Source organism: Chenopodium album, chromosome 23 (genome assembly GCF_948465745.1).
Source record: "Chenopodium album chromosome 23, dcCheAlbu1.1, whole genome shotgun sequence".
Classification (NCBI taxonomy): domain Eukaryota; kingdom Viridiplantae; phylum Streptophyta; class Magnoliopsida; order Caryophyllales; family Amaranthaceae; genus Chenopodium; species Chenopodium album.
Window position 1 is genome coordinate 4,305,970 of NC_137856.1, and position 20,782 is coordinate 4,326,751.

Sequence of the window (20,782 nt, forward strand, 5' to 3'; positions counted from 1 at the left end):
TATATTATATAATTACCACAAATTAAAGAGTTACTTTATATAATTAAATAATTATTTGCATGAATATATAACAAACATTGCTTAATGATGAGGAGATGTGTGTGTAATTATGAAGATTGATGAGCTTAAATGTTTAATTAATTTCTGATTGCATGCATCTCTTGATAGTTCTTTTTGCTTTAGATGATGAGCTCCAAATGATGACATTGGTATTCATCTAGCTATGCTATAGCTACTTCATTTCTTGAAACTAAAGGTACCTACCTGACCTTTATGTGAACTGTTTATTTGATTCAATTTGGAATGATTATATTCTTCTTTCTAAAATTATAAATATTTAATGGTACTTCCTAATATCTTGTTTCTTTATTATGTTGCGGTTTTAATTGTGCGTCTTTAATTTGTCAGTTTTAACTTGAACTTAAAAATCATGAACATAACTAAATATTGCTATGCCAAGCTAATGTGTGACGAACCTCACTTGGTTGGTATTCATCAAACTCGGAATTCATTATGACTAAAGTCAAAATACCTTAGAAAAGAATTAAACTCAAATTTAAATAATGAACACGACCCATCAAAACTAGAATGATTTCTAAACCGCTTAAATCTGTTGCATTTTTTTACCCGTTTTGATTCAAATATAATCAAAACGATCCATTTTAAATTTTACCTTATCTTTACCTAGGATAGACAAAATACTTTTCTATAATAAGAACCTTCAATTGACAACCAAAATTCAATTATATTATTCATCAATCAACTAGAGTAGCTTTTTAAGGAAAGGAAACCAATTGGCACTTCCTATATATAGTAACTCCAACCTAGCTATAACCATCCTTTCAAATGAATTCAATAATGTTCCAAAAATTTTCTTTTGTCATCATACTTTTATAAATTTGATCCATTTACATCAACTTAGCTTGTACCACATGATAGAAACTAGGAGCAAGGACTAGTTATACTTTGAAGAAAATAAATAAATAAAACCTTCATTATTACTTTATTGCAAAAGAATTTAGAGATAAGAAAAAATTGGTACAGCTCAAAAGACATACATGGACCATAATCTATAGATAGATATCACATCATTTGAGCGAATATTAAATTGACTTTAATTAATTAATTTTAATAAAATTAAAATCAATGAAATTCAATTAAAATTATATTATTAATTCACCTACAAAATTCAAAATCTTCTGACTTTTTAATCAAATTAGAGCAACATTTTATGATGTTACAACTCAAGTAGTCAAGTGCCAATTTTATAATTGTCATAATCACTAATTTTAAATTATGATGTGTAAGATTAGAGCATGTTCTTGCAATAACAAGAAGTGGGTCTAAATATAAGGGTGGATAGTCTTTCACGTGTCTTGATTTTTCTTAAAACAGTAATTATAAGTCTCTTTCAAGTACTATACCCCACTTTTTTTGGAAGGCCTTAGCTTGATCATTATTGGACGTTATTAAGCTACTTAATTAGTTCTCATAATTAACTCTCAAAGTTCATAATTATATCATCAAGTTTTTTGAGTTGGAAGCTTGAAGTTGGCCATGAATTTTATGTAACTAAAGATACAATAAAGAAAGTTGATATTTTTCCTTTTAATTAAAAGTGAAAATGTGTATACATGATCAGAGGGCACATTCTCACATTAGATTCTGTTGGACTTGAAGTGTGGATGCAGCATAACCTCTCCACATATCATGCGAAAATATTCCACCTGAAAGTGGGGGTCTAGATGAGATTTAAAAGGTCACATTGGCTCTGAATACCATATACGAAGTATATATTAACCCATCAAGACTAACAACTCAACTAAAAGGCTAAGATAATGGTTGAGATTCAAGAATATGTTTTATAATCTATCACTTACCTTCTTTGATCCCCGACTCTCAACCGATAACATGTACTGTGTGTAGCTACTTCAGAGTACTTCGTAACGGATGCCATACTCATAAGAGATGGGAGGACATGGTGTTACGCCATATATTTTGGATGTACAAAGAATAAATCTCTAATAAGCATTCATCCTGCAAATGGATTTTTGGCAGCAATCAAATTCTTCACTGAATCAAATGTTAGTCAAATTAAGGTAGGAAGTTACATCACTATAATAATGAATTGTTGGCTGAATGTTTGTTTTTCAGGCTAAGAGACATTACATCACTTTGCCCTAAGCTTCCCTACACCCACATGCAATTTTTTTTAGCTTCATCTTTACATCTGACACCACTACTTTCTAAATTATTGGAAAATAAAAATAAAGTTTTTTTTTTTAATTAAATTTAATTTAATTTTTCCTTTTTAGTCCATTATTAAAGTGATTGGTGTGTCCTGATTTTGAGAAAGCCATATTAATTTCTGTAACAAACATTCTATTTGTCAATATTTATATTCTCAATCTGATCCTATAATATTTTTCTATCTTTTTTTGATGAAAAATAATCATCATATTTTAACTTATATACTTCGTATAGGTTTGATGCTTGTTGATTTTAATAGAGTATATTTAAAATATAAGAGTTTATTGAGATCAATAAGATTTTTATATAGTAGAATGTCCATGATCCGAAAATAATTTTTGGTGCAAATTTTAGTATATGATAAATAAGTTAAACATTACATGAATTCATAATATTATTAAAGTCCTGGCAAAATAGTGTGAGCAATATCTTTAAGAGCAAAGTCTTGCATACTTCCTGTCAAAAAAAAAAAAAGTCTTGCATATTTGCATAGTACAGTAACAAAGTCCAGGATAAAAATTTGTCTCAAAAACTTCAACACTTACCTTAAACAACTATTTTCACAGCTAACCTCTAATAATAATCGACTGAACGCGACGATTAAATATGTCCCCCTATTTTGCAACTAATTGATACAAATATATCCCCTAGGTAAACTACTAAACTATTCCTTTCATCAATGGGCATAAAATGAAAAAATATACATTAATACATGTAATACTAGATCAAATGATCAAAAAGCATATTATTTCCTAATACATAATATGTAAAGGTTTATAAATTATACGAACTACTTCTACTATCAGTTTTACCATTCGTTCTAATAACTAAACACAAATTCCAACCAACTTAACGCTTAAAAAGTAGAGTAATAATATAAGTAGTACAAAAAACCATTTCTTCTCTCTTTCCAAAATCAATACAGTAAGTTTTTGCATTTTTAGTTGTGTAAACAATTTTCCATAAGAAAAATACCTTTTTTTTCTTTTTTTTTTCTTTTTTCTTTTTTTTTTTTAATTTCTAAAAAAAGTGATCATAAAAGGACACATTGGCAGCAATGAATAACTCCTATGATTGACTTGGGAAAGTACAGTGTGGTCCGCCGTAGGTAATAGACTATTTTTCAACAATAAAAAAGTTGGAACTAGTCTTCTCTTAAGCAGTTATAAGTAGGAAAGAGAGAGAATGAAAGATGACATCTCTTCTTTTCTTTTGTCACACCAAACATCTAAGGGTAGATAGATCTTCTTCCACTTCAATTCTTTCATTTTATTTATTCACTCTATTTTTTGTGCCTCTTTTTTTGGCATAATTTTCAATTCAACAACAGAATTTTGAGGGTCGGTCCAATATCATATCATAGCTTATAATAATACAAGTATGTTATATTTTCATTACATACTTTGACTAGTAGATTTTCGAGTCTTATTATCTTGGTGTTTTGAGAGTTACAAGTGACAAAGTAACACTGTCCACACTGGTGTTGACGGGTTTTATTTATCAATCTCTAGTCTTATGTGTTGCTACTCGACCCCGACTTACTCCCATTTTATCAACTAAGGTATGTACATATAATATGTATATTACTCTTTAATGGAATTATGCAATCTTAAAGTCTTCATGTGAAGTTTCTTAGTGTCTTCAATTTTTTCCTTTTAAGTGGAATTTGGATTAGATTTCTAAAGTGCCTTTTTAAGCATTATTACCCTTCACCAGAAATACAATTATTGAGTCTAAATTTTTTTTATCCCAGAAATAGAATTATTGAGTCTATATTAATCTTACATACATTTTTTTTTTTTTTTTTTTTTTTTTTTTTTTGTAAATGCTTTAATTGATTACAAATGGGTATTGATAATTCTCCTTAATTTTTCAGGAAATTAATTGTTGTGATTAATTTGTCCATAATCTTTATGGCTAAGAAGAATTGGTGGTTTAATCTTCTCAAGAATCTAATAAGTTGTGAATCCAAACCAAAAGCAAAAAAGGTTCAGAAATTTTTTTTCTTTTGAATTTTCCTATATTTTTCAACCCATTATTTGATCAGAAATTTTAATTAGTTTATGTAATGATTAAATTAAATTAATTAGATTGCTAACTTTTGCAGGGTAAACCAAAGAGTTGGGGTTGGATTTTTGATAGATTAAGGTTCAAACAACTCCCTGCAACATCAACAACATTACAAGAAAAGTCACTAAGTGAAGCCAGAGATGAGCAGAGGAAGATTGCAATGAATGTTGCTCGGGCTACCGCCGCGGCTGCTGAGGCTGCAGTAGCTGCAGCTCAGGCAGCTGCGGAGGTAGTCCGGCTCACGAGTGTGTCCCGACATTCGTCGTTACGACAACATGAAAGAGAGGTTCAGTACTTGGCTGCCATCAAAATTCAGACTTCTTTCAGGGGATACCTTGTAAGACCTCTATAGACCACGTTAACATTTGTGGCATCTTTATTACCCTCCTAAGGTCTCGTTTTATTCGAGCTATAAAAATCAGTTTTAATCCGTAAAAAAATAAAATACTCGTAGATTTAAACTTTGTTTAATATAATCCCCCTAAGGCATCATTTTATTCGAGTTATAAAAATCAATTTTAATCAGTAAAATACATATTCATAGATTTAGGGCATGTTCTCTTACGTTGAAATTCAGCTCAGTTCAATTCAGTTCAGGTCCTAATTTCCTTCTCTTATAAAATATTCATTTCAGTTCAGTTCAGTTCAGCTAATTTCCATTCAGTTCAGTTCAGCTGAGTTCAGTCAATGAGAACAGGCCCTTATAGTAGTTTAGTTCATTATAAAATCAGTTGAAGTTAACAAAGTCGGACTGTCAATCTACAATGCAATATTTAATATAGAATCATGATTTATGTTTGAATATTTGACTTTTTTTTAATGCTAAAGTCCTTATGTTTTTTTTTTCCCTCTAAATTTTTTTGAAATGGCTAATTTGAGCTTGATTTGAGTAAACTTTCAGGCAAGGAAGGCACTGAGAGCACTAAAAGGAGTGGTAAGAATACAAGCAATAGCACGAGGACGAGCTGTGAGACGTCGAGTTCAGCATTTGAAGTGTGTAAATCCCACAAAGGTAGTCCATACAATAAGAGTTCCTAGTGTAATTGATCAATCTCCTAGCACAAAGAACAACATAGGAGAAAAGTCTAAGGTAGTGTAACTTTTGCTGTTAAAATTGTTTTAACCTATCATTTTCTTTGCTAAGAATACTTTTTTGATGTTGAATAGCTTCAATGCAAGAGTCAGAGGCAATGGACTGACAGCTTGTTTTCGAAGGAGGAGATCGAATCCATATACTTGCATAAGCAAGAGGCCGCCTTTAGAAGAGAACGAATGAAGCAATATTCTTTCTCTCATCGGGTAATTACATTCTTACTTCTCCTATAACTCTAACGACTTATTTGGTAGGCAATAATAAATTACAATAGTACGCCAACCAAATGGACCTTAAATGTTTATAAAGGTAAAAAATGAGAAATGAAGTTCCAAGGACATTTTACAGGAGAGGAAATGTTCTCAAATACTTGAAGAAACACTGCCACTCCGAAACAATGAAGGAAAAACATGTCTAAGAAAACAATGGAACGAGGAAGATATTCGTGACAAGGGATATTCAAAAGGCGCTATCTTTGAGTTACATCCGAATACAGGGAGCTGGGACTTAGGAAAAAATTTGAGGATCAAATCAAGGGCTTTAAATCTAGCAAAACAGGATTTTACAGAGGAAGTGAGCTCCCCATATTCACATCCTAGAAGATCATTTTCTCACACGAGGCTAAATAAAGGCATCGACGACTTTCAGCTATCCAACTCTACCATGTTTCCTACTTACATGGCTGTGACAGAATCAGCCAAGGCAAAGATGAGGTCATTGAGTACACCGCGACAAAGGCTAGGGTACCTTGATACATGTTTCGAGCAATATGGATCGCCTTGTAAGAGTAGGCTACATTCTTCTTGGTCTTATTACAATGGTGAGTCCAGTGCACTTGGAAGGACAAATTGTTCCTAGTCTTTTATCTTAAAACATGGGAGTTTTTCATCAATAAGTTAGGAAATTGATGAATTTCTCCTTTTTATTTATTATTGGGCTCATTATGTCATAAAAATTTTGGTTTGTGATTGTTTTTTCTTGGGATTTGATGAAACAAAAGAGTGAAAGTTTTATATTGACTTAACACATAGATAGTTAATACTGTAAAATTGAGTGTCAAAGAGTTGGGGTTGATTTGAGGGTGGTATAGAATATCTTGGTGTTAATACAATTATTTATGTTTGTTTGTAATTTTTTTTTCGATTTCGATTTATTGGTTGGGGGTTGCTTCTGCAATGGTGTATATCTTCTTCTTTGATGAAATAATCCAATACTGCCAATATACATTTTGTTTGCCAGAAGGTTAATTATTCTGTTTTACCAATGTGCTACTAAAGGGCTGAATGACATTGGCTTCTCCTATGAATTGATACAACTAGTAAATAGACTTGACAAAGCTGACTTGTCCGATTACTCAATTTGAACTACCTAAACTGCGTCTAAGATTACATGATCCGAAAGTTGACTTGAGCCAGCCCGGCCCAAAAGTTAATGTGAGTTATGTGTCCCAAAATTAGGCTTTGTTCTCTTCACCTTATTCTTATTATTTTCAGCTTGACCTGAAATTGATTTAAACAACCTAATTCCTAGCTAATGATATAAATTTGTAAGTCATATTTATTCCAACAAGGATACATAATAAACAGATCAATATATACTCTGCAACCAAATCAATTAAACAGCAAAAATGTAAGCACAATTTTTATTAACATATACAACCATGGAATGTAAACCTTAACTAAGCTAGTTCAATGGTCCGGAAAACTCGAACTTAAATTCTTTGTTAGGATTAAATAAGCCCCAATGTTTCTCAATTTCAGGTACTCCCTGAATATCCTCATCAAACACAGAATACAAGTAAGTCTCAATATGCTTTTTAGGCTTCATCGGTGTACCTTTCTTTATTTGCTTACGCAGGTTACTGATGTAGGCCTTCTGATTCTCAACACTCGCGGCAACACCACCAGCTGAGGGCCAGCCAGTCTCTCCCACAACGACATTGATTGAATCATAACCCATCTTCTTTAAGGCTGAGTGCATGGAATCCACCAAATCCGCGAACAAGTTTCCACCAGGGGCATTGAAAAGAGCATAGTCAAGAGTTGACCCCGTTGGATTAAGAATATGGGCATAGTAAGGGTATATATTGACCATGACAGGAGCATGATTTTCTAACAGAAATTTCAGGATAGGATCCATGAACAAGAGAGCCTCGACCACGAAGGAGATGTTTGATGGACGATCTGTAAATGGATTTTTAAGGACTGAAGTGTCAAAGGCGGTTGTTACCTTGATATACCTTAATCCCTGCTTAGCTAGTGCACTTTGGATGTTTTGCATTGCGTTTAAGAGGACAAAGGACAAAGGGTTATTCATATTGTTAGTGCTTATCTCATTACCAACAACGAGGTACTTGAATTTAACATCAGGAGAGTAGGCCTTGACATTAGTTTGCACCCATGATTCGGCTACAGCAGGAGCATTGGCAAGGGGTAAGAGTACTGAGTTTGGTACGCCAAGCAAAACTTTAATGTCTGTAGACTTCAGGGCTGTTAAGGTCTGTTGATTTGGTTCATACAGTCGAATTCGTTTTATGTTATGTTTTTCCAAAAGAGCTATAGCTTCTTCTGGGGGTGTTTCATTCTTTCCTGGTGTTTTGTAACAAACTCCAACTTGAGCCTCTGCATGAAGAAAAAAAAAAAGCAGAAATAATTAAAAAAAAAAAAAAAAAAAAAAATCATACAGAACTAGAAGTTGCTTTAAATTATGCCTCCAAATTTCAGGTTGGATCATTCCAATTTATGTCTTATGACGTTAATATATGCTTTCATGTCATAAATTTGCATTAAATTCCAAAATTATCTAGGCTAATCACCATTGTTGCTATAATGTATGAAAGACTAATTTTTTTTATCATGATAATCATTGACGACGATGATGAAACTGACCTGATTGCTGCAAGTTAAAAGCAAAGAGAAGTCCAATGACGAGCAATATCATGGTTGATGGACTAGCCGAGGGAATCTTCAGCTCCTTCCTGTGTTCGCGTTCCAAGGGGCACCCTTATCTTTCAACAGGATTCGAGGGTACAGCTCGAATTCCTGAGGGGGGAAAAATATTTTGCATGACCCATATAAAACAGGACTTAAACTCCCTTCATATACCAACACACAAAGGAGTAGCTACAATATTACCGTGTCATCCATAATAACACAGCTAAAATCTACCTATTACAGACTAATACTATTTTTAGCTTCCAAAAGATTTAGCTGTAGTATCACAGATTGCAACAGCAAGACGGTTAAGATCTACCAGAAATAACAGCAAAACATAGAAGGCGCCAATGATAGAAGGGGTAGGGAGGAGAAAATACAGGGGTAACATCACCACATAATCTGAAACATATTCATTTAGGGCACCCTGGATATGATTCGTATGATACACAATCTACACAATGGTATAAGGTACGATTTGGGCGCGGAAACTCACAACCAAAGAAAACTTGATAACGTACATAAGAAATGACAAACTTATGATAAAATTCTCATGAAAGCACATATTAATACACCTCGATAAATTAGTTAATGTAGATACTAAGGCACAACCAAAAAAATGAGAGGAAATAACACATAAGACATAATGAAGTACGATCTTTCAAATTTTCGCTACAGGAAATAAGATCTAGCATTTTCAAATTTCTACAAAGGCTTGTAAGGAACAGAGTTGGTTATATTACAGAAGCAATAATGTTAGCAATCCTAATCTAGTACTTGTATTTAAATACAAATGCACAGCGCTGAAGAATGATGCCACTGTATCGTTTCAAATAAAGGGGAATACAAGGGAGGAAGCTTCATTAACCTACCAAAAAAAAAAAAAAAAAAAAAAACAGAACAAGAGCTCGACATGGGATAAGGTTCTGCAGGAACACTTAAATTCAATGGACCCCTTTGTTCCATTAAAGAATCAGCTTCATTACACAGAAAGCAGGATCAGACAAGAGCACAGATCTGAAACACTAAAATTCTCCTGAAATCACAGTTTTGATTTTCTTACTCCTAGATAGAGGAGAGCATCCGAATCTGATTAAAACCTGCCCTAAGGAGACAAATAGTAATACATAAAGCTTCACACGGATTCTCTAGCAATGTTACCACAGGATAGCATTGACTTGCTGACTTCACAGTAATAATCAAGTGTAGCAAAGATTATCAAACCAATGATACAAGGCAATCAGGAATTCCTGTCAAATAACTGGCGTCTCAAGTCCATTACCACTTTCTCCAAAACTGCCTCATTTTCTGCCAAATATCTTTCAGCAGCATGCTCACTGCTAACAGATTCCCCCTCAATCTGATAACTATCACCTTGCTTTTATAATCAGACCATGCTCAATAGCCAATTCTAAGACCTCAGGTTCAAAGCGTAATCCTCTTCCAAAGCTAATTCCTAGTTCAGTGCTCTTCGTTCCCGGTGCTAATTTATTTTTCATCACTTGAACACATATCTTGATGCCAGTCACCTAAAGCACATACATAATAAACAATTCAGTGATGGGAGAATTTTCAAACAAAATGGACTAAAACACAAATATAATATCAAATCGTTCCATATTGATGTGAGAGAATAAATACTCATGTCTCGCATCAAGACATGAGATGAGAATTATAGATATTCAATAATTAGTAATAAAAAGACAAGTTTAGAATTAGTAATATTTAGTAAAAAAACAAGTTTCCGTGTACAAATTACTTGTAATGCCATCTCAAAGTCAACTTTTAACACTGAAAACAAGAATGACATATCTCGCTTCTAGAGTTGCTTGCTTTCTTTACTCTATAAGCATGACTGAGGAATTTCATTGTTGACTAATCAAGATCAAAGGAAAAAACAACCAACCATCAGTTACACTAAAAGACAGTGGACAAATTTTAATACAGGGAAAGAGTCCCCTAAGAGCCTCTTAAACTAACTCAGATAATAATAGGAAGATCAGTTGTTAATGTGATCAGTTGCAGCCCTGTTAAGAAGAGAAAATATCAACTGCATAATACCTATGAAAATAACTGAAGCAACAGCTGCAACACTGTCGGGTATAAGCTATAATTATTCACCAATCAATATTGCACAACTCACTGGATTTGAACACATAAGATTGATTCAAGAAATTATTTAGATTGCATTGAGCACAATTTCAAAACAATATGTGAACTTGTTCAATGTTTTAATCGACTGACCTCATCATTCAGCTTTAACAGTCCAGTTCTTGAAATTCTCAATCGTGCAGCAGCATAGAATCCCAGGGCATTCCCACCACAAGTTACCTCATCCCTCATACCAGGACCCTGATTGGATCTTGGACTGTATCTTACCTAGACCAATGAAATTACATCAAGAAATAATGGATATTCTCGTTAGAAAGGAAAGTATACAAGTAATAATAAGAATAAAAAATAAAAAATAAAGAAAAAAAGGCAAAAATTCCACATAAGCCTCAAATGAATAGCACAATTGCCTATTTTGAAAATCCAAAACACATCCTCTTATGGTCTTCTCTCTAGTCAATTTCACAAAAAAAAATTCCCTGGCCCCTTTTTAAACACTTTTTTTTCTACAAGATAGTGCAGGGATAAATAAAAAATACCCACCTCACCTTTTTTTTAAGGTTTATCCCAGCACTATCTTTTACTTTACACATTCTCTCTCTACCCGCTTCCATTTTTTTTTCTCACATTTAGCAAATTTTCTTAATCTCTGAGCCAAAATGAAGTGCACGATTTGTTTGCAGACGCAGAAATAAATTTACAAGAGTCAAGTGAGAATCCAACCTGATTAAGAAAAATGATGAGTGATTTTGATCGACTTAATGAGTAATGAATCCTTTTGAGTGCCTTGGTCATTATTTTTGAAAGGGCATCGGGTTCACCAGTTCCGATTTCACCATCAAGCTCACACTGTGGAACAAGAGCTGCTACCTGCATAATCCTAAGATCAAGCACCACATTCAGCAAAATAAAAAAGTGGTCTTTTATTCGTGAAAGGAAGAATATACAGATAAAAAAAATCTGGGTACATAACATTATATAACATATATAGGATTACAAGTTTGCGGAGAGCAAAGCAACACATGTTGATGACAAACAATATAAGAAAACAAAAAGAAGGTTATCACTTACACTATCAACCACAATCACATCCAATGACCCACTTTGGGCCAATTTATCAACTACACTAAGCATGTTCTCAGCTGAATCTGGACATGATATTAGCAGATTCTTTGTATCAACACCAATGGCTTCAGCAAGCATGGGATCCATAGCATTTTCAGCATCAAGATATGCACAAAAGCCTGCAAGGGAAAACTATTAAGGATGTTATCCATTTGGCCACACCCCTGCTCAGATTTTAAAACACCAAAACAGGGTAAACATGTCGTGTCAAACTAGACTGACAGTTACACAAATCTCACTAATTAAAGGTGAGCAGGCTTGCTGTTATTGTGAAATATGGATGTGAAATAACAGCCATAAAATGACTTATACCAATAATAAATTATGGAAGATAGTTCATACCTCCAAGCTTTTGGGCTTCTTTAATCACATGAAGTGCAAGTGTTGTTTTTCCAGAGGCTTCCTTTCCAAAAATCTCGACAATTCTCCCCTATTCAACAAATAAAACTCTCTTGAGGAAGATGAGGATTTTTTTTAGTGAGAAAAAAATATAACACTTCCATATCCTTGAAGGAGGGGGAAAAAACATTTAACACTTCTCATTCAGTACAAAATTCATGAACCTAGTAACGTCTTCATGGTGGAAAAGTTCATAAATTCAAAGGAGGTCAAACCTTTGTAGTTTGTCAAATTAAAAATTCTGATTAAACCATAACACATCAACAAGAAAGCGGTTATCAACTTGGCATAGGTGTCCTGATCATAGTAAGGCATTAAGCGAGAATTCTATTAAAGATTGTAACAAAACCAAAAACATGTGAAAGAATCAATACAGTTGGGAGTTCAATCTCGATTAAATAATACTCCCTTTATTTCAGAATAATGACACACTTTCCTCTTTTGGCTGTTTAAGAATAATTTGCATAGTACCATAATTGGAAAGGGAACACAATTATTAAATTGTAGCCACCAACTTCTTCTCTCGTGTAACCCTTTTTATAACAAATTAACAATGTAAAATAAATCCACTAACTTTACATTAAACAACTCATTTATGGTCCACACCCATCATTTTCATAGCTGTGTTGCCAAGGGAGCATTTCAATTTTACGAGAGGGCGAGAGTAATGAATTCAGTTAATTTTGATCAGATCAAAATTTGAGCACGTTTAGTTGATATCAGAACAATTAGGTTTGGCTCAAAAACATGTTATTTGTTTCTGGTGCAATTCAGGTTTGATGAGATAGGGAATGGGCAGGCATTTTGGCCAAATCTAGGTCCAATCCAATCATTCAACCTAGATCCTATCTACTCACATGAATCTCCAAACCTTAAAGAAAAATGAGTTCATAAAACCAAAGTATGCTTTTTTTTATTTGAAGAAAAAAACCAAAGTATGCTAGATGAGTGTCATATCCACTAAATTCAATACCTTCGGTAAACCTCCTATCCCAAGAGCCAGGTCAAGCTTTAAGGACCCTGTGGATATCACTGAAGCGCAACGCGGAATAAAGAAATTTGGCAAAGACAACCTGCACTCTTTCCCAAATTCACTCGCAAGTTGTTTTAGAGCACCATGCAATGCAGTGTGTTTCTCCTTGGCAGCTCCATCATCAACAAGTTCATCAAACTCTATTTCCGATGTATCATCTGCAAACAAGAACTTTTGCTGTCAATATTTCACAAGGGATTTACATATTTTACTTCCTCCATTCAGAAGCTTGCTACAATTATTTCTACAGGAAACACTAAATGGAGCAAATCACAAGGCAAAAGAGTTTTTGCAGTAGTGGACATTGGCCTTATTTGTGTGTTATAGTTGAGGAAAATCATATTTGAAATAAAAAATAAGTAAAACTTGAAATTGCTGCTTATGAGGGAAAGACAGACAAAAGCCGTTAAACATAAATCAACAAGTTAAGATTTAGCAATGCAAGATGCAAATTGCTCATTCTGGTTTATAACCAAAGCTAGTTAAGAGAGGCTGAGGCACTATACCTATAGCAGATGGAAAGCAGGCCTGTAAGTCGTCGGAAGGAGTACAGCTTTCAGGTTCCCAATGCTGAAAAATATAGAGTATGTATTACCATTCAAAATAGCTAAGAATATAGAACATATACTCAAATGACAAATAATTAATAGAATCGTGTAAGATCTGCTAGAGACAAACCAATCAGGAAAACGGTGAAGGGCAATATTACAAAAGTGACAGTTGATGGTAGTTCCAATTGTTGAGCAGTAAATCAGTAATCAACATCATAACATCATAAGTGACTTGTACAAAAGATCCAAGGCATTGAAAACATGGTATTCTATCGTGTGAAAAACTAGTTAAAGCTAATTTTATATGTCTAACATCATGGATTGAAATATCACAAGAAGGGTGATTTGAGACAAAAAATATAAACAAAGGACCAAAAAATATAATCAAGTGACAATTGACAAATAGCTAGTTGAAAACACTTTATGTGAATAACACTTCCTCAACAACAAGGTGGTTAAACCGTGGTTTGGATCTCCACAGAAAAATGTTCTACTATACAAAATGACTACACACTATCGGCAACTTTGTGATGGTCAAAGGTTGCATACTTCCTAACAAACCTATTATTCACATAGACAAGATGATAGATGTATTAGTTGAACTTCGAACACAATATCACACGGAGTGTCAACTAACATAATTCTTCATTGATTAAAAAAAAAAGTCGTAAATGTTTCCTTCTTTCTCTCCCTCTCGTTTTTGTTGTGACCACCTAACGCGCTTAGACTATGCCATAAGGCCCACAACCTTTATGTATTTGTGTGTTTGTACACAAATACACTATAAATTTTTGCACCAACTGTGCTCCTCAGCATGAAAAAAATGCAAATTTCCAAACTGAATTCAATCATTAATGAAGCCAAGCTATATCTATAGGTCAGTAAATTAGCACTTTTGCCTTTCAACTACTAATTTTTAGTAGTATTTGAAGGTAAATCCTCATTATTCGGAAGTTGGGGAGATTGATACCAACACTGTGTACATTAACTTGGTAATATTCGAGTCATGCTCGGTTTTATAAGTTTTAATACGTCAAAAAAAAAAAAAAAAAATTACTAACAAAACTTGTTCTGCATAAAAATGATAATCAGAAATAAAGCAGACAAAATGCTTAAATTCTGGCAATTTCTGCTAATTAATATGGGAATTTGCACTAATATCATTCAATAATTCAAAATTAATATAGGAAGAAAAGAAGAGAGAGATAAATATACCAGGGTTGAGAAGGAGGAGAGAAATGAACGACCATGAATGGCGTTGGTGCAGAAGCGAAATGAGCGAAACAATTGAAGGCTCATGCTTCAATTGCAAAATCTAGGGTTTTTGGAAATTTTAATGTGGAAAGAGGAAGAACTGAAGAAGAGATATTGGGGTTTTTCTATTTTGACTGCCGAAAAAAGGCGCCAATGTTTGGCAAATGGCAATGCCATAATTTAGTAGGACCATAAAACACAAAGACTTCAGCGAATTTTCTATGTCGCTAACCTAGAGGTGATAAAAAGTCGGGCCGGGCTAGGCCTAAACATAATTTCTCGTGCCTAAATCCATAAAAATGTAGTGGCCTTGTCGGGCCAAAGCGCGCTTTTCGTTTTTTTCGAGCTGGGTCTAGAATTTGAATTAAAATTGCGTTTTTAGGCATGCTTAAATCCGCCCTATTTTCGGGCTGGGCTAGCGGACCGGGTCAATATTGATCACCTCTATGCTAACCACACCGTGTCATTGGCTAATACACATCAAAATACTGATCGAGTAAAGTCTAACCGATAGTGTAACCTTTAATCAATCGAATAATCCATGATCGACCGAGTTGACCTGATCAATCGAGTAACCCCCAGACCAAGTAACCCCTTACCCGAATAATCCTTAACCGACTAAGTAAACCCCTCACCAAGCTTCAGCCACACGATATGACCAAACACATATAAAACTTTTGATCCTGAGTGAAAGAATAGTAATATGTCAAGTTTCCCCTATAAGTATTAGCTAAATTGATTCTAAACTGATCCGTTTTAAACTCAGATCGCACTTAAAATGACCCGAACTCGATCAAAACAACTTAGCTGCTAGGTCTATATTCCTAATCAAACCATGGCATAGGCACAACCTAACCCTCGTTATTATCGTGGAAAACTATCAAACTCCGTTTTGGTGGTAGTTAAAACCTTTCCATTGAATTTATTCCGGCGCATTTATACCCACGCATTTCAATTTATTTATTCCCACACTTTCAATTTCATTGTAAACCAAATTTCTCAATTCAGACAAATCCAATCACAAAAATTTTCGATCGATTTTTCAATCCAAGATCGCAAAAATGGCAGCAACAATCTCTCAATTATCATGCTCCTCTTACATCAGCCGCAATTTTCATCTTCAACAACGCCGATCGTCGTCGCTATTCTTCAATCATCGTTCAAAGGTACCAAATTATTCATCAAAACCCTAATTTTTCGATAATTTCTCGTTTAATTTCATTTAACAGTTAAATTTATCTTACAATTTGAGATCTTTATGAATACTGTTCAACATTTCATTTAACTTTGTAGAATTCATGAATTTTGTATGCAATTGTAACTTCATAATTTGTAGCGATGTAGATCAATCACAATTCAGCATAATAATTATGCGTAGATTTTGATATACATTTAATTAATCTAATTTTGTTGTTTTAGTAGGTAAGATTGTTGTTTATGATGGTACGTACTAATCTATGCATATGGTTGATATGCATATGGAGTAATTGATTTTTTTTGTTGAAATTATACTGATGGTGGAAAATACTTTGATAGTTATCAGTTGCTAGGAGTGTTGAAGGACAGGATGCTGAAACCTCGAGTTCAGGCAACATGCCTAAGCTAAGCTACGCGGCTGATTCATCGAGCCCAACCGTGGAATCGGTGGAGAAATCGTATCTTGGGACAGAGGACCATGTTAATGGGAAAATTGGTGGGAATGGAACTTTGATTCCGGATGTTGTAGAGCAGAAGAAGACAGCTAAGATCCACGACTTTTGCTTCGGTATCCCTTTTGGTGAGTGTGTGTGTGTGTGTGTGTGTGTTTGGATATATCACATTTTGATTGTTTAGTTTAATAGATTCTTAATATATTGGAAATTCGGCAGTAGGCACAACATCTTTATCACCCTTGAGTTGATCAAGTACATATAGGTTTGTTTGCTTGAAGAGGTCCCGTTAATGTAAATGCTATGGGTGATAGATTACTTATATATAGTGCAATTATTTTAGAAAAATTAGTTTCACATAACCATAATTTTAGCTTTTAGGAGCATTGTTTGAAAAGACTTAAGTTTCACTAAGGTTTTAGGGATCCTAGACTTGCGTGCAAAGAGCAGGTTTGAGGCACTTTTCTTGAAACTATAGTTTTGAGTGTGAAAATAGGTTGCATATATTAAATCAATGTGCACATTTTTGCAATTTGCCAATTATGCCTCGCCCAGATCATCCTAAGCCCTCGTGCTGCAGAGTTTAGGTGTGTCTCTATTGCATCTTGTCAAACACTGTTCAGGAGTAATTAATTTGGGTTGGTTATGGTTTATTACCAAAAAGAGTAGAGAAGACCATTTGTTTTTGCGTTAGAAACAGCAGATTAAATTTCAGGTTGATTGTGACTTTGTAACAGGTGGTTTCGTTCTCACTGGGGGACTTCTTGGTTCTATTTTTTCGAGGAACTTGGCGTCTCTTGGAACGGGTGTTCTTTTTGGAGGTGCTATTTTAGCATTCAGTATAATCAGTTTAAAGGTTTGGAAAGAAGGCAAATCAAGTTTCCCTCTTATAATTGGACAAGCAGGTATGCATATTTATTGCTCTCGAAATGCATTGTATTTTCATTGACAGAGTTATTAATGGCCTTCTTGTTATTTATATGTTTTTTATTGGTAAGATATTAGACTGAAATTTAGGACCAACCTGCTTCCAGAGGATATCATAATCATACTGGCTTGGAACTTAGGATTTCTAACATAATGGACCAATGTCTTATATGGGGTGTAAATGTGTAATGCGATCCACTTGCTGTCTTGGTAGTTGCTAGTTGGCCATTAGTTTACAGCAGGAGTGTAAAGGTGGGGGAATGTCTGAACCAGCTGCATCACAATTTGTAATTCTCATCTTTAATTGACCATCAATTGGCTCTGTTGAACTTAGTCACTTACATTCTTAACAAACTACCCCAATTTATAATCTGACTCAGAGTTTACGTACCTCCTATATTACATTTGCTTGGTTTCATGACTGTCACATCTGGTTATGAACCCATTGCAGATGACAACAACAGCTTTCCCGAACTATTGAAAGAACCAATTAAAATGAATGTCATTATGTATAAAGATTGATATCTCATATGGATTCCGATTCAAGAAGGAACCACTACAACCTTTTCCTCACCGATAGGGTTTTCCTTGGATATCAAACTACTAAGGGGCGGTTTAGTATGGGGCTTCAAGAAAGGTAAAGGAAATCAACTAGCTTGATTCCCTTAATTGTTGTTTGTTAGATCAGTTTTCCCACTCCCTTTCTATTTCTTGTCTCCCCCACTTCCCCTCTACTATGATTTCACCCACTCCCCATGGGCCATGGTATTTCCATTCCCTTTCTTAAGCTGCCCCATACAACACCACACAAGCATACCCACCAAACTACCACCAGCAGCAACCACCACAACCGTCCAACCGCCACCATCACCTTCATCACCACCACAAGTACCACCCCACCTAACCACCTACCACCAGCGTCACACTCCCCAAACCTGCTCCCCACGCACCCGTGAAAACCCATCCCCTTCCTCCAAAAAACAACCAACAACCATCCAATAATCCACAACCCTGAAAAAAAAGGGAGAGAGAGAGATTAAAATTGAGAAATTACCTTCTCTTATCTTCAATTGCAGATTCTAATTTCATATTAAAATCTGACCTTTAAAACCTTGAATTTGAGCTTCAATGGTGGTGATGAAACAAATGGAGGAGAGAGAAGGGGCGGCAATGGAAGCAAGGTGAAGGGGGGAGGCAGCAGTGACGAGGCAGCTAGGTGAAGGTACGGCAGTGGTTGGGAGGCGGCAAGGATGAGAGGAGAAAGAGATAGGGTGGTGGTGCAATGGTGAAAGGAGAAAGAGATAGGGTGGTGGTGCAATGGTGAAAGGAGAAAGAGATAGGGTGGTGGTGCAATGGTGAAAGGAGAAAGAGAGGTGAGTGATCAAATATTACCAAACAACAATTTAAATCTAAGGGTTTTGCCTTCCATTTCTCTCTCTTATTCTTTCTTGATTCCATTTCCGTTTACCTCATGCGAACCAAACAGCCCATAAGAGTCTCCTCTTTCCTCTTTAGGTCTACAACTCTACATACTATGTACCGGACATGTAGCCTGTGAGTTGTTACCTCCAATCTTTCGTCATTATGACCAAAGAAAATATCTCAGAAGGAAGGTTGTGTAGCTCTTTTTGTTTCTGTTTGTGTGGAAAATAAAATTATTAATAAACGTTTCTGTTTATTTTATTTTAATTATTTGTTTATATTTTAATTTCTGTACTCCGATTTTGTGTGAACAGCCAACTTACTGCCTTTGTTAATGACTGATAAACTTGATAGCATTAGACTGCTTTTTTTCCTACTTACTGAATTGTCTTGACATCATGCATTTTTCTTTATGTTTCAATATGTTTGACTGTTGCATATTTTTGTTGTTCAGTTCTTGCAGCAACCTTGCTGTGGAAGAACATCCAGAACTACTCTGTGGTATGTGTATATTCATTAGTGTTTGCTAGGTTGTGATTGTCTAATGCATTTAAATTAATTTCAATTTACTCTTATGTGTCTGCAGTCAAAGAAACTGTTTCCATCAGGACTCTATGTTTTAGTGAGGTATGTTGCTATTCTCACTGTTCATCTTTGTCATTGGTAAAGTTATGCTTTTATAAATGATTTCTTGCTTACTTGTGCTATGTTTCTCACAGTGCGGCCATGCTGCTCTTTTATTCTTATGTGGTGATTTCTGGAGGAAATCCACCCCCAAAGAAATTGAAATCTGTTGCTGAAGCTGCATCATGATGAAACATTTTCGAGGTCAGATTGTACGTTTTGATGGTGAAAATGTGATTTTGCTCTTAATCTTTTTTTTTTTTTTTTTTTCCTCTGAATGTTATAGTAGGTATACTATTCTGACTTGATAGCATACCATGCGAGAAAATCCTAAAATATGAGTTTAGGTTACCTATAGAGCCCTTGGCAATGGCTAGTAATTATTTTAATGAACTCTTTGTATGTACTAAGTAATTGGAGTTCTTTAATATTTGGTATTGAAGTGTGATCACCGATGGATGAGATCCAGCTTAGCATGCTTTGAGCAACAATATCTTGTAATTAAGTTGTTTGATATTATTTATGTTACTATTGGAACCCATTTTGGACACTTGATCCTCTAATAAGGGTATGAAATCTTTTCTCAATACTTTTGATTCTAATCCCTAAATTCAATTATTTTGAAGCACTTTTATGTAAGGTTTTTTAAAAAAAATTAGAGGAAGATATCAAAAGAAAAACCATGCGACAGGTGATGTGCTTGAAATTGGGGTTGAGATAAGGAATCCAACCAGAAGCATGAGTTACACCTGAAGCATTATTGAACATTTTGAATCTAAAATGCTTAATTGTAAAGTGAAAAAACATGCAAGTCTTTAAGGATTTGGTGTATGTTTCATCACTTTCACGAATGTCGTGCTCCCACAGGAGCCACACCTCTGTCTAATTCAAGCAGTGTTAAAAATTTTGAACCAACTATACCTGACACTTGAATATCTATCCCATGCCTGACACTGGGATATATGTCCCATACCTGACACTCGGTAACATAGACCTTATTCTGCCTGCCCATGCATTGAAGTTGTACTTATTGTCCTTCATTTCGGCATTTTTAAATTAGTCAAAACTACTTTGTAATTTGAGATGGAGGGAGAACATACCAGAAATCCATTTCCTAGAGGACCAGAAGGAATGTTGTGTATATTGGTTGTTGGAATTCTAGATGGGGATAAAGAGGCTATGGTGCTATTGTGCCATGCTCAAGGGAGGTCAGCATAGAGCTATGATTTTTCATTTTTTTTTCCTATGTGATGACTCTCGAGTACTCATTTTGTTGGTATAGGAGTACCAAAGATTCATGTCTTCATTTTTGCTGAAATCATGCTTGTTGCAGTTGTTTT

General features: G+C 34.7%; 3 protein-coding genes and 1 pseudogene across 6 annotated transcripts; 2 read left to right on the forward strand and 2 right to left on the reverse strand.

Annotated features, from left to right (window-relative positions):
- The first annotated feature begins 3,439 nt into the window (after nucleotides 1-3,439).
- Nucleotides 3,440-8,044, forward strand: LOC145608749 (protein IQ-DOMAIN 12-like). Of its 3 annotated transcripts, XM_081664355.1 has the most exons (8): nucleotides 3,440-3,811; nucleotides 4,127-4,238; nucleotides 4,358-4,657; nucleotides 5,222-5,410; nucleotides 5,488-5,619; nucleotides 5,762-6,233; nucleotides 7,174-7,210; nucleotides 7,284-8,044. In XM_081664355.1, the coding sequence occupies exons 2-7, from the start codon at nucleotides 4,164-4,166 to the stop codon at nucleotides 7,182-7,184; spliced, it is 1,179 nt and encodes a 392-aa protein (XP_081520481.1). In that variant the 5' UTR covers nucleotides 3,440-3,811; nucleotides 4,127-4,163; the 3' UTR covers nucleotides 7,185-7,210; nucleotides 7,284-8,044. The 3 variants fall into 3 exon arrangements, with proteins under 3 accessions (XP_081520481.1, XP_081520479.1, XP_081520480.1); XM_081664353.1 differs by lacking the exons at nucleotides 7,174-7,210; nucleotides 7,284-8,044 and having other exon boundaries at nucleotides 3,441-3,811; nucleotides 5,762-6,566; XM_081664354.1 differs by lacking the exons at nucleotides 3,440-3,811; nucleotides 7,174-7,210; nucleotides 7,284-8,044 and having other exon boundaries at nucleotides 3,888-4,238; nucleotides 5,762-6,566.
- LOC145606879 (glucan endo-1,3-beta-glucosidase-like) lies at nucleotides 7,218-8,353 on the reverse strand. The gene is made up of 3 exons (XM_081662720.1): nucleotides 8,302-8,353; nucleotides 7,267-8,034; nucleotides 7,218-7,225 (listed from the first exon to the last, which is right to left on the reverse strand). The coding sequence occupies exons 1-3, from the start codon at nucleotides 8,351-8,353 to the stop codon at nucleotides 7,218-7,220; spliced, it is 828 nt and encodes a 275-aa protein (XP_081518846.1).
- A 694-nt stretch (nucleotides 8,354-9,047) lies between these two features.
- Nucleotides 9,048-14,939, reverse strand: LOC145608751 (DNA repair protein recA homolog 2, mitochondrial-like; annotated as a pseudogene). The gene is made up of 8 exons (XR_014105879.1): nucleotides 14,782-14,939; nucleotides 13,522-13,585; nucleotides 12,956-13,173; nucleotides 11,926-12,013; nucleotides 11,530-11,702; nucleotides 11,182-11,328; nucleotides 10,591-10,725; nucleotides 9,048-9,875 (listed from the first exon to the last, which is right to left on the reverse strand). The product of XR_014105879.1 is annotated as a DNA repair protein recA homolog 2, mitochondrial-like (transcript).
- Nucleotides 14,940-15,761: 822 nt separating this feature from the next.
- LOC145607930 (protein FATTY ACID EXPORT 1, chloroplastic-like) lies at nucleotides 15,762-19,918 on the forward strand. The gene is made up of 6 exons (XM_081663525.1): nucleotides 15,762-15,986; nucleotides 16,357-16,597; nucleotides 17,207-17,374; nucleotides 19,273-19,319; nucleotides 19,405-19,445; nucleotides 19,538-19,918. Exons 1-6 carry the CDS (start codon nucleotides 15,882-15,884, stop codon nucleotides 19,629-19,631), a joined length of 696 nt encoding a protein of 231 aa, XP_081519651.1. The 5' UTR covers nucleotides 15,762-15,881; the 3' UTR covers nucleotides 19,632-19,918.
- The last annotated feature ends 864 nt before the right edge of the window (nucleotides 19,919-20,782 follow it).